Source organism: Ylistrum balloti, unplaced genomic scaffold (assembly GCF_031769215.1).
Source record: "Ylistrum balloti isolate Yb309-2 unplaced genomic scaffold, AGI_CSIRO_Ybal_v1 Utg370558, whole genome shotgun sequence".
Lineage (NCBI taxonomy): Eukaryota > Metazoa > Mollusca > Bivalvia > Pectinida > Pectinidae > Ylistrum > Ylistrum balloti.
The window spans coordinates 531,773-545,792 of NW_026782351.1; the positions used below are offsets into that span (position 1 = coordinate 531,773).

The window sequence follows — 14,020 nt, forward strand, 5'->3', positions numbered from 1 at the left end:
AGAAAGAAGGGGAATATATGAGGGCTGATTGAAAAGTTGTGAGCCTTGTATTGAAGATGTTAAGCAGTGATGTCCTTTTGAGCTCCACTATTCCCTGACTATTTAAGGCAGTGTACCCGAAGGATAGTGTCAATTGGTCAGTTTATGTCGAAGAGGAAACACTCTAAAGCAAACAAGGCAGATGGCTTTTGCAAAATGGACAAAATCGCTGAAAGAACAGGGATTCAATATTTGCATAAGAAAGGCCAATACTAATATGGAGAAACACTGAGGAATGATGCCCCTTCATATGCTACAGCGAAAAGGTAGATGACGGAATGTAAGCGTGGCAGACAGAGCCTTGGAAATGACGCCCGTCCTGGAAGGCCTGTCACTGTTGCAACCTTAGAAATGGTCAGTAAAGTCCATGATATTGTAATGGATGCCGTACGAGTAACAGAGAGATACATAGACAGCGCACTTAGAATTTCACAGGAAGGAGTACATTCCATTCTTACGGAAGATCTCGCAATGAGAAAGATCCCAGCCCTTTGGGTACCAAGACTTTTGACAGATCAGAAGCACACCAGCCGGACTTTGTCACCTTTTAGAGGCAGATCCTGCTAACTTTCTACAGAAGTTTGTGACTATGGATGAAACATGAGTCCATTATTTCACCCCAGAGGCCAAACAACGGTATAAACGATGGCAACACACTGGTTTAACCGCGCCAAAGAAAGGAAGGCCTGGTCCATCAGCTGGAAAGGTTATGACCTCGGCTTTCCGAGAAGCTGATTATCTGCAAAAGGGACAAGCAATCAATGCCACACATTGTGCATCACTTCTTATGCATCTAAGAGAAAATATTGAACTCAAGCGTCGCGGAAAACTCAATAAAGGTGCGTTGTTCTACCATGACAGCCATTTTGACTTTGAATTGATTGAACATCCGCCTTTTTCGCCTGATCTCGCTCCATTACACTTTTGTCTATTTCCAAAATTGAAAAGGGCTATTTCCGGTACCTACTTTAGGTCAGATGATCACGTCATGAATGCAGTGGAGGACTTTCTGAAAGGTCAAGAAAAGGACTTCTTTAAAAGTCGCATTGAGGCCCTGAAACATCCCTGGCAAAAGTGTATAGATACTGAAGTGGATGATGTTGAAAAATAATGCAATATGTCCGCTAAAAGTAAAATCCTTAGGTATGAGGCTCACAACTGTTTTTCTCTCATTCTTGCAGATATTCAATGAAATGCATCAAATACGTTTTCCGGTTGAAACACTGCACGGAATGAATGTATACAAGGCATTAGCAAATTTTGCAGAGCGCATACACATCGTTACTTGATATAGTCATTCTCGGTGGTCTCGGTGTCCTTATTGTAGCTTTACAATAATTTGCCTGACATTAAATTGAATAGCATTACATTACACTGCATTGTCTCACATCACACTGCATTGTCTCACATCACACTGCATTGCCTAACGTTACACTGCATTGTCTCACATTACACTGCATTGCCTTACATTACACTGCATTGTCTCACATCACACTGCATTGTCTCACATTACATTGCATTGTCTCACATCACACTGCAATGTCTCACATCACACTGCATTGCCTAACGTTACACTGCATTGCCTTACACTACACTGCATTGCCTTACATTACACTACATTGTCTCACATCACACTGCATTGCCTTACATTACACTGCATTGTCTCACATTACACTGCATTGTCTCACATTACACTGCATTGTCTCACATTACACTGCATTGTCTCACATTACACTGCATTGTCTCACATTACACTGCATTGTCTCACATCACACTGCATTGTCTCACATTGCACTACATTGTCTCACATTACACTGCATTGCCTTACATTACACTGCATTGCCTTACTTACACTGCATTGTCTCACATCACACTGCATTGCCTTACATCACACTGCATTGCCTTACATCACACTGCATTGTCTCACATTACATAGCATTGCCTTACAAGCGTCACGGTCTGTCTTATGAAGATCATGAATTTTATATATAAACGCTGAGTTATTCTAATGAATGAGCTTAGTAAGGTTATCATTCCTGATATCGAGGCGACAAAAATATTATGATATTGCCATGAGAGGGATGAATTGGTGTGTTCTATTTCTGATCTGTCTGGCACGAAAAGTCACACTTCTTTTGTTTCTGCCTGGTCAACTGTAAAGCTGAAAGGAATAAGTGCTTTACAACATTGGCTGCGCTCGAACGCGTGTAATATACGCACGTTGACTTCGCCCGATTAAGTTAGTTTCTGCTGAGCAATTTCGGTGATCTGGTGACCTGAATTATACTAGTTTGTTTATACGTCTATCACATGGATGCTACTCTTTAACCATAGCTATATAATAGTATTTCCCATTACACCCTAATAGTGACAACCTAAGTTCAAGACGTGCGTTTTATACTGTTCTCCTGTGCTGGTATTTTCCCTACCATCACCAGTCAAATAATCAAAGTTCCTGTAAATCTTGTCAGTGTTCGAATTCAGATTGCTGATTTTCATTTAACATCACAGAATGTTCTTTGGGTATACCTTCAACATGATTAACTTATATAATGATCCTTCCGTCATTGTTAGATATATTCTGACGCAAAAGTGGTTATATCAACATTGCTAGTGTCCCTCCCATCATTGTTAAATATCCTAACGACATCACTAAAGTTTACGTCAAAATGGCTAGTGTTCCTCCCATCATCGTTAAATATCCTACCGACATTGCTAATGTTTATGTCAACATGGCTAGTGTTCCTCCCTTCATTGTTAAATATCCTAACGACATCACCAATGTTTATGTTAACATGGTTAGTGTTCCTTCTATCATCGTTAAATATCTTAACGACATTGCTAATGTTTATGTCAACATGGCTATCATTGTTAAATATCCTACCGACATTGCTAGTGTTTATATCAACATGGCTAGTGTTAAATATTACCCATTGCTAATGTTTATGTCAACATGGCATCATTGTTAAATATCCTACCGTTAAATGTCAACATGGCTAGTGTTCCTCCCTTCATTGTTAAATATCCTACCGACATCACCAGTGTTTGTGTCAACATTGCTTGTGTCCCTCCCATCATTGTTGTTCCTTCTATCATTGTTAAATATCCTACCGACATTGCTAATGTTTATGTCAACATGGCTAGTGTTCCTCCCTTCATTGTTAAATATCCTAACGACATCACCAGTGTTTATGTCAACATGGCTAGTGTTCCTTCCTTCATTGTTAAATATCCTAACGACATCACCAATGTTTATGTTAACATGGTTAGTGTTCCTTCTATCATCGTTAAATATCCTAACGACATTGCTAATGTTTATGTCAACATGGCTAGTGTTCCCTCCCATCATTGTTAAATATCCTACCGACATTGCTAGTGTTTATGTCAACATGGCTAGTGTTCCCTCCCATCATTGTTAAATATCCTACCGACATTGCTAGTGTTTATGTCAATAGTGTTTATGTCAACATGGCTAGTGTTCCCTCCCTTCATTGTTAAATATCATACCGACATTGCTAGTGTTTATGTCAACATGGCTAGTGTTCCCTCCCTTCATTGTTAAATATCATACCGACATTGCTAGTGTTTATGTCAACATGGCTAGTGTTCCCTCCCATCATTGTTAAATATCCTACCGACATTGCTAGTGTTTATGTCAACATGGCTAGTGTTCCCTCCCATCATTGTTAAATATCCTACCGACATTGCTAGTGTTTATGTCAACATGGCTAGTGTTCCCTCCCATCATTGTTAAATATCATACCGACATTGCTAGTGTTTATGTCAACATGGCTAGTGTTCCCTCCCATCATTGTTAAATATCCTACCGACATTGCTAGTGTTTATGTCAACATGGCTAGTGTTCCTCCCATCATCGTTAAATATCCTACCGACATTGCTAGTGTTTATGTCAACATGGCTAGTGTTCCCTCCCATCATTGTTAAATATCCTACCGACATTGCTAGTGTTTATGTCAAAATGGCTAATGTTCCTCCCTTCATCGTTAAATATCCTACCGACATTGCTAGTGTTTATGTCAACATGGCTAGTGTTCCCTCCCATCATTGTTAAATATCCTACCGACATTGCTAGTGTTTATGTCAACATGGCTAGTGTTCCCTCCCATCATTGTTAAATATCCTACCGACATTGCTAGTGTTTATGTCAACATGGCTAGTGTTCCTCTCATCATCGTTAAATATCCATTGCTAGTGTTTATGTCAACATGTTCCCTCCCTATGGCTAATGGTGTTCCTCCCTTCATCGTTAAATATCCTACAGACATTGCTAGTGTTTATGTCAACATGGCTAGTGTTCCCTCCCATCATTGTTAAATATCCTACCGACATTGCTAATGTTTATGTCAAAATGGCTAATGTTCCTCCCTTCATCGTTAAATATCCTACCGACATCATGAGTGATTATGTTGACATTGCTAGTGTTCCTTCTATATGTTCTATATGTTCTATCAATTTACAAGTGTTCCGTCCTTGTTCTTGGTATTATCACATTGACAACATAGTAGTGTTCCTATCAATATTATTATTATGATAAGTGATTACCAACGTGAAGTTCAAGCATTTTAGTTTTATGTCGATACGGATTCTGATTCTACAGATTTTTTTTTCGATGAATATTGTCCTGTTCAACATTTCATCAATTCTCTTGTTTCCGAATGTTGTGTCTCGCCAACAATCGCATTGAGAATTTGTAAATGATAGGCAAGATACTTGGTAATCCGAGGTCCTGTTTCTGGTCTATACATATACACGGTTAGTCTGGTGAACTCCAGGATATTATTGTATTTCACGGACGAAACCGGAAAACAATGTATAAATTTAGGCCTCGTTGTGACCATTGTGGACCACGAGTGCATCAGCTTGACACGGTGTATGCAGTGGCGCTGGGCCGTGGCGGCCGATGTGCCCTGTGTTGAGTGATAAGACAGGTTACAGTAGGCCCGTATCGTCCCAGATCTCGGGACACAACGAACAACTAGGCACCAGTACTAGATACTGAAGGGATACAAACTCTGATGAGTTAACGGGATTTAAAAAAATATCACATAAACAAAAAACGTCAATTTAAAGAGACCTATAAGTTAATTACATCGTATTTATATACTGTGACGAGTATACATTTAAAAAAATTACAATTGCAAAACAGAACAAAAAATAACAGGCCTCGTTACAAATTGTGTTGTAGCCGACTCATGATAACAGCACAGGTATTTGAAGGCGACAATTAGTCATTGTTGATAGATGTGTTTGAATAAAATAAATTACATAATAAAAAAAAACAGCTAATGTCTGTACTTGGCACATACGCTAGTTAAATCCAGATCAAAGCGGGTATTATATTAACCATCTTAACATGGAATTGAAATTATTTTATTTAAAATTAAATCTTCGGCTATCGTTAATACGAAGAAAGATCAGCTAGGCGAGGTCACGTACAGTCAAATATTGGCCTGGTAAGTAAGTTACTCCAACCAAGGGGAAAGCGAAACCCACCTGAAAGCCTTAACCGCCTTATAGCGTCATAGGTTGCCATGCTACAACTAGGGGACAAGGTCGTAATGTACACGATTGAACAGCAACAAAGACATGTACCTGGTCACGTGACGACACAGTCGATTGACAATCTAGCATTACAGTAATGGTGGTCACAGTATACATGACGAACGCGACACATTATGTGAATGGCAGGCATGATAAACCCGGGAATGGAGAAAGGTAGGTTAATGGTTGTATTTGTAAACCCACAGTGTCCTAATGAAGGTTACCTAACCTCGTTACCTGACCGATACGGGTACATATACAGGTAGGGTAAATATCTAGCTTAGTACATACCGTCGGTCTCGTTGACAGATATTACCGTTATATATATACAGTATATATGATCGATTTCTATTCATTTTTCTATTTTACAGGTTGAACTAGTACCGGATATTGTTACGTTGGGGCGAGCCCTGTACCGAAATCCTTCACGGTGTAAGGATATAACGCTATGCGGATTGAGGGGCACTGCCTGGGCCTTAATGGCAATACACCAAAGCCTGCCCGGTCGCCGTAGTATGCTGAAAGTTGACAAATCAAGAACTATAAGCCATCATGGTTTCCCCAGAGCTTTACGTCAGCCGCGAATGTGTTGTCTGTCGTTTGGATTACTGCTGTTTCTGTGCTGGGGGCAGGGGGTGGGTGCATCCCCCTCCCCCTGTCCGTCTATGTGTAAATGTTACAGTGTGGACTCGACCTCCACAAACTGTGTGGTGGACTGCACCAATGCAAATATTAGTTCCTTAACCGAAATTCCATCTGCGGATTTGCCATCATCGAGTTGGAGAGTTGTTCAGTTGTAAGTATATCTCATCAGAATCATCAGCCAGTCTAGTAACACCCTGAATACTAAAATAAAACATCACGTCTAAATAGACAGGAAACGTTGTCTAGCACCAGTCACTTGTAGCTACACGTCTTTATATTAACCACTAAGACGGTGAGTTATTATACCCGTCTTACACACAGTAGCACCCATAGATTGTAATTGCTTCTATAGATACATCATATAGATGTCGCTTTCCCTTAGTGAAGATGTGTTAGATACAATTCGTAGAATTCAACATGAAGTCTAAGAGGTAAAGAAACCATCCTTTTGATATACATTTTAATATTAATAAGTTAAGTAAATAATTAGTAGACTGTCAACAGGGTGACGTATTGGGAATATAGCCTTGGTTTAAAGGGACAGTTAGATATGTCATATGTACTGGATAAAAACAAAGTTAAGAACAATTGCACAAGGAACAAATATCAATGCCAATGCCGTCATACCCATTTATCATAAAATCACCAGTTCATTTGAAGAATTCTAGGTGTTTATCAGACTTTTGGTTTACCAACTAAACATGGATTATACAGTGTTTGGCCACCAGCCAGCTGAGGGATATGGGTTTACATTTCTGTTCAGTTTTATTACATTTTTTACAGAGATTAATTAACGATATGCAAAGTTTTCTCTCATCGTATTCAACCATGCAGTAACATTTAAAAGGGAAAGCATAGATAAATAAATCAATTTAATATATTAAATAATTGAATCAATAAAAATTTTAAAAACTTTATTTTTTAAGATGTTTGATACAAATAGTTGTTGAAGTATCAAAATATGGAAAAGATTTATTTGATGTCAGTACACGATAAAAAGAATGCCCATTGCTTTTATGTAATGGCCATCTCGCCTTTTTAACAATATAAGAAATCGTGAAAACAATAGAAACATCTGTTAAAACAATATAAACAATCGTAAAATCATTATAAACAATCGTGAAAACAACAGAAACAATCGTGAAAACAACAAACAATTGTGTAAACAACAGAAACAATCGTGTAAACAACAGAAACAATCGTGTAAACAACAGAAACAATAGGACCAATCGTGAAAACAATAGAAACATCTGTTAAAACAATACAAACAATCGTAAAATCATTATAAACAATCGTGAATACAATAGAAACAATCGTGAAAACAACAGAAACAATCGTGAAAACAATAGAAACAATCGTGAAAACAATAGAAACAATCGTGTAAACAACAGAAACAATAGGACCAATCGTGAAAACAATAGAAACATCTGTTAAAACAATTTAAACAATCGTAAAATCATTATAAACAATCGTGAAAACAATAGAAACAATCGTGAAAACAACAGAAACAATCGTGAAAACAACAGAAACAATCGTGAAAACAATAGAAACAATCGTGAAAACAATAGAAACAATCGTGAAAACAATAGAAACACTCGTGAAAACAATAGAAACATCTGTTAAAACAATATAAACAATCGTGAAAACAATAGAAACAATCGTAACAAGAACCAATTCAACTGTGAAAACCTGATAGAACATTTTCAGTTTAAACAATTGAAACTTTTATAAAACCAATAGAAAAAATCGTGAATACTATAGGAACAACTATGAAAACAGTAAATGCAATATTATGAATGGAATTGAAGCAACTGTGACTACAATAGATACAACAGTCATTAAGCTAGAAAATATTACGATTACAGTCAAAATTGAAATTACTTTTATGACTATCATGGTAGTTAATATTAGCAAATATTTACCAGTTGCAATACAACTTGATTCGGCCATTTTAATCCCTTTTAGAATTAAGATAATATAAATTCCGAAGTCTAATTAGATGTTTACTGAGCAATGCCATTTACATTCCAGTTTCTGCAACACCTGCTCACGTGACTGTCTATCGCGTGATTTCGCGTACCTAAACTAATGATTACGCGGATCTTAATACCAGTCAGTAATAACGACAAACCGACGGTAATGTTTAGCGGTAAACGACACATGAATTATTAACAAGACAAAAACATGGGTCCTAACCAGGGTATCTGGTCTATTCTATCAACTAGCGATCGATCAACGCGAGAAAGTAAGACACTGCACTACAGCGAAGACATACTATCGATTACTGGACGAGAAGTTCGAGAAAGTCGATTAAAATAGAGTGAGTCGATGAAAAAGTTAATATAGTAGAAAAATTTAACAGCAATTCCTCAGTGTACAGTAGATAAACCGTTTCAATAATTGTAATAAAATCGAAAGTGAGAATGGATGGTTTTCTTAGAAAGTAGTGCTTTATCTGACCCACGCTCATGCCCGATCCGTCAGAAGGCCATTATCGTTGTGCTACCCTATCACCATAAATAAGAAAAGTTATTTTCAAAATGTCAAAGTTGCAAAGTCATACATAATTTTCAATTGCTTTTTGAAAGTGGAATTGCCGAGGATGAAGACGAAAACATGAAGTCACATATTTGTATCGTTTCCCAACCGCACGGTCCATATACAGTAACAGCAGTACATGTGCACCTTATACAGACCATTGGGCTGGAAATACTAAACAATGTACCAGGTTCAGCAGGAAATGTTTCCATCCTTTATTGTCACTTCAAAGACAGCGAGGAATGGAAAGCAAGCTAGGAACTTACATAATCTTCCCGCTCTATTGGAAATCACAATAATTAATGTACTTAAATGATAAAATGACAAGTTAGCATAGATCTATGCAGTTATTTCCTATGCCAGAAATGATAGAGATGTCTATCAGCTTTTCCCTCACCCATCCTGTTATGTCTGTTAAAGTAAAAGCTTTCGAGTTGGGGAGAATGTATACAAATTCCAATTTCAACAAACAGACAGGTCTACCACTGAGAGCATGATCTGATCGAATGCTATCTTATAAATGTTATGTCAACTGACAGACAAACTCGTAACCAATAGTGATCTCATTGAGAAATATCATATTTCTTTGAGTGATATAAAGCTGGACGTGTTTGATGTTCGTAAGTTTGCTTGTCGGATCCGTTGTTTTATACCTTGGATTGAGCAAGGTTTAAATGGCGGGTGTCGTCGATGAAGCAGAAGACGCTTACTGTTCCGGAACACTTGATCTTATTCGCCTTGTACTTTTTCGGGCGTCTCTGTGTAAATCTTTCTTTTGTTCCTATTTTGCCCTAGTTTTATTGAATTTGAGTTTGGATTATGTTGGTATTTTCTTGTTATTTACTTTAAGTACTGTCGATTTAGATTGAGATATATTGTGATGTTAAGTAGTTTTGTTACGCCCGCAAATGAGTGTTTCACCATTTTCATGCTCACTATGGATTTAAATAATTGTTCATGCAAAGATGAAACATAGGTGTACCATTTAATTTATAAAGATGTCACCGAGTAGCTTACTTTGGTTAGATCACCAAATTGGTGACGTCACAACTACAGTAACTGATGACGCAATAAAACCAAAACCCTTCCCCAAACACATTTAGGGTTTTTTTAACACCGTTATGATTAATTAACAATGTCTTGAATACACGACCATCAACAAAAATGATTTGCCGATATTAAACCTACAACTTGGCAATAAATGTACTCTATCGACATGTGTGAAATCCGTTTTAAAAGAACCACTGTAAAACTTATCAAATCGCTGAACGAAGCTTTTCTATGACAGGACCAATTTACTACTATACACCAAGATAATTGAGCTAGTGCCGCCATCTCTCAGATCGACATTAATGGATGTTTCTCATGGTAGCTATGGTGGTTGGGTCTACAAGGGTTTGTAAAAGTAAAACATATCTTAGATAAATTGTGGATTGATTCGACTGTATGTTTACATATCATCTAAGGTATTGAGGGGATTGACGCAGTAGAAGGGAACAAATGATAAGAATTCATGACTGGACTTGACAAAGTGGTGTTGCACATCTAGAATATCTACCGGGATTTATCTTATCGGTTTCTTCCCAAGCCAGCTCGTGTCCATTGACGCAGAAATGTATCGATAATGTAGAATCGAACAGAATTAAGCCCTGAAATAAAATGTTCTGTATATCATCACTATAAATGTAGCAGGTTCCAAATTATCAAATGATTTGCAGTGATAAGTGCAGACGGTCGATTAAACCATAGTGTCAGTTTCCCCGCCATGTTTACTCTGTAGAAGACGGTTTCATAAAAAATCCTCTGTCCCAAGAGGAAAGTCCTCTTAATTGATTTAATCACATTTCTTTCGACTGGAACCGAGGCTAGCTACACCAAATATGATCTGAGATCACGTTTTCAGAGAAAACATTGTAGTGATGTCTCGCTTGCGCCAAACTTTCAGCTCCGCTAACTTATGTATTACCAAGACCATATTAGTAATCTCCTTAAAATGTGATCCATCTTCGTGACATATTACTTGTATACAATATTAGCCCATCATAAATGCAAATCACATTTGTTTAAGCAGTTTCAAATATTTCTGGTTCAAAAATGACAACAGCTTGACAATGAATATTCGAAAACTTACCGGTATGATTTTCATGTGTGGTTCGGCAGGCATTTTGACCAAAAACGGAAAAGCATAGTATAAACTCCGTTACCTGCCTCGGCTGGAAGCGAAGTCAAGCGGACAGTAGGACAAAAAAACTACATTTGAATATCATCGATTTTTGTTTCTTGATTTCATTCTTGCTTCCTGTCTTCATCATTCTTGACGTTTAAGAGTTAGTAGATTTCCTGTGATGAATTCACTAAGTTGGGTTTTTTGTATCTGAGGCGCATCCTTACTCTTGTCATATGCCGTCCAATCAAAATCAATGTAATACTTCCGGCAACCTCGGTTCTGTCAGAGTTACTTCCCTTCGTTTCACTCTCTTGCTAGCGAGAATGTCCTGGTTATACAGAAGACGACAAAGTGCGTGGTTTTGCAAGGACCTCTTTGGATTTTCTGTCATGTTGCTGAATGACGAAGCATGGAATTATATGACTACTGATGATAACATTGGTTCACCAGTGAGCAAAAACTTAAGTGCTGAAATGTCTCATTTTTTTTACCCTATTCAGTGCTCATTGGCATACTGAAAGTTAAAAAAAACTGTATTCTGTTTCTCTGAACAAAATGAATTACACCACGGTTTTGATATACTGAAAGACCATGATTGTTTACGCTGATGTAAAGAATCTTTGTACAATCTAATGTTTATGTCACCTGTTTTGATGAAAGAGTACAGATAATCAATTAATAGCTGTTTTAATTTAGAATGTTGTATCAAAATCCATTTGTCATCATTACAATCTTTGACTAGGAATCGTGTATTTGAAAAGTGGATACAGTTGGTATTGATGGTTTTACCTGTCAGCCATTATATATGACATGTTCAGATTACTCCTTCAAGTCGATGCTAGTAACAGACATGGGTGCTTGTGGACATGAATGTGCTTTTTTTTATCTAATGTGGTAACTAAATGGAGAATAAACCATGATATGACATCCAGATGCATAACACAACACCCATATTACCATAATATGGTTTATTCTCCATTAACTTGCTATATTTAATTTTTAAAAATCACATGCATGTCCACAAGCACCTGTTGTAACAGAGTGAGGTGTCATACACTTCTACAAAATGTAACTATCTTACTACATAGTCATCAATTCTCTGTCCCAACCACATCCACAACCCAGCTTCTGAAGCCAAATCATACATACCACTCATTTAGCTTTCTCTTGAAATGGAGAACAGCATGAAATCTGTCATGTGAAGGAGCTTGTTATAAGAAATATATCCTTCCCATATTGGATGTCAATTTTTCTGGGTTAAATTCTGCAAATCAAAGCCAACACAACCTGGACTTTTACTTGTGAAACATGGCACTGTAGTATGCTGTAAATGTAATTAAAGATGATTTGAAAGGGAAACTGCAGTTTCCATGTGTGCAGTTTTCTTTAATTTGAATTATCCCAAGAGCATTTCAAAGTTCTCTTGACAAATATGCTGATTTATCATTAGATAAAACCTGAAGAGTTTGTGTGTGCCAGAACTAGTTTTAATTGTAAGTTTAAGATATCACAGTTGTTGATATTTATAAAAAAAAATTCTTTCAGACAAACAGTGGCTAGATTTGGCTTCATGTTGATAAACAAAAGATGAAACAGGAATGGGAGACAGAAGTAATTTTGTCATTAAATAGTCAATAATTGAAATCAATAACTCTATCAGCATTCTGGACTATATGGCTCTTAAAAAAAAACCAACAGAAATAATCAACATTTGTATTACTTTGACTCATAATATCCATAAATGTGAATGAGTTTTGAATATTTATTTGATGCAGAAATTTGCTCTGTTAGAAAAGATTCTGACATTCAATATCCATTGAAGTATGTTGAAGTCAAACACAAAAAGAATTTTATGGGAACTCTGGTCTAGTTGCAAAGAATGCCACCTTAAAATTGCCCATGGTGGGCAATGCAAACACTGTAAGCCAATTATTCCAAAGAATACATTCAATATGTGAATCAAGAAGCAAAGTCTGCATGCATGCATATTGTTATAACTAGTTTCAACTTGGCCCATTTTTTAAAAATTTCTTCATTACCTTTTTTTCATATCCAGGCCTTGTGTCTACATTTGGTGATATGTAATTAATGTGTCAGTGAGCAGTTATGTATGATTTGTTAGTTCATTTCAATCTCAGAAATTTTTTATATTATGACACATGCAGCATCATAATACATAAGTGTACATTAAAGAAGATTGAAATGAACATCTTAAGATTTATGAAAGTCAGAGAGAAAAATTCCTTGGAGCAGAATATTCTTCATTAACAAACATGCAAAAGGCAAATGTGTTTATATCAATTGTAGTTCATTTTCAAAGTTTTGGGATACCTATTGGTACATGTACATGTATACAAAGCCTTCTAATTTGATAAATTAAAAAAAATGGCAGCTACTAGCAGTAGACCAAAGAAGAATAAATTGATTGCATCCTGGCATCAGGAGTTACACTTCTTCTTTTCTATTCTAAGGTTTAGCAAAAATTTAAGAATATTTGAAATTGAATATTTGGACATAAAAGACAATCTTGCAACTTCATATAAATACATGTTTTTTCACTTCATACTACCAATATCAGTACAGTTGTTAAGAATTTAGGAAATATATACTGTATATAGTAAAGATAAAAGATTTAACAAGCATGGTTCGTTGGGAAATTCAAATTTTTTTTAAATGGTAAAGACAGATATCAAGTTTCTTCTTTAAAACAAACCTTTAAGTTAACATCATTTAAATCAAATGGTCATCAAAAACCTTATCTCCAAATTATTTCAATTAAAAGCTATGAAATATTAAATGTGTCTTTTTCTGTGTTCACAATTACCATTATTTTCTGAGATACATCTATTTTGATACTCTATTTTTTTATCATATCTACTTTAATACTCAGCTGAATAGTTTCCTTGTAAGTTTCACATTTCTGGAGTCAGATTCTTGATTACATGTATATACACAATTTTGTTAATCCTTCCTACCAATACTTCCAGTTTATGATAAAAGCATGTTTATCAGTTGAATCTGCTTCATTCAAGATTACTAAGATACTTATACATTTCAAATATAGTTCCA

The 14,020-nt window shown here is 36.4% G+C and overlaps 1 protein-coding gene across 1 annotated transcript in view; it reads left to right on the plus strand.

The window, feature by feature from the left end:
* Nucleotides 1–309: 309 nt before the first annotated feature.
* The window catches only part of LOC132556310 (polycystin-1-like), a 76,865-nt gene continuing 63,154 nt past the window's right edge, over nucleotides 310–14,020 (plus strand). The window contains exons 1-2 of the mRNA XM_060220693.1: nucleotides 310–534; nucleotides 5,973–6,397. Of these exons, the coding sequence (XP_060076676.1) occupies nucleotides 310–534; nucleotides 5,973–6,397 (650 nt within the window). The remainder of the gene's footprint in view (nucleotides 535–5,972; nucleotides 6,398–14,020) is intronic.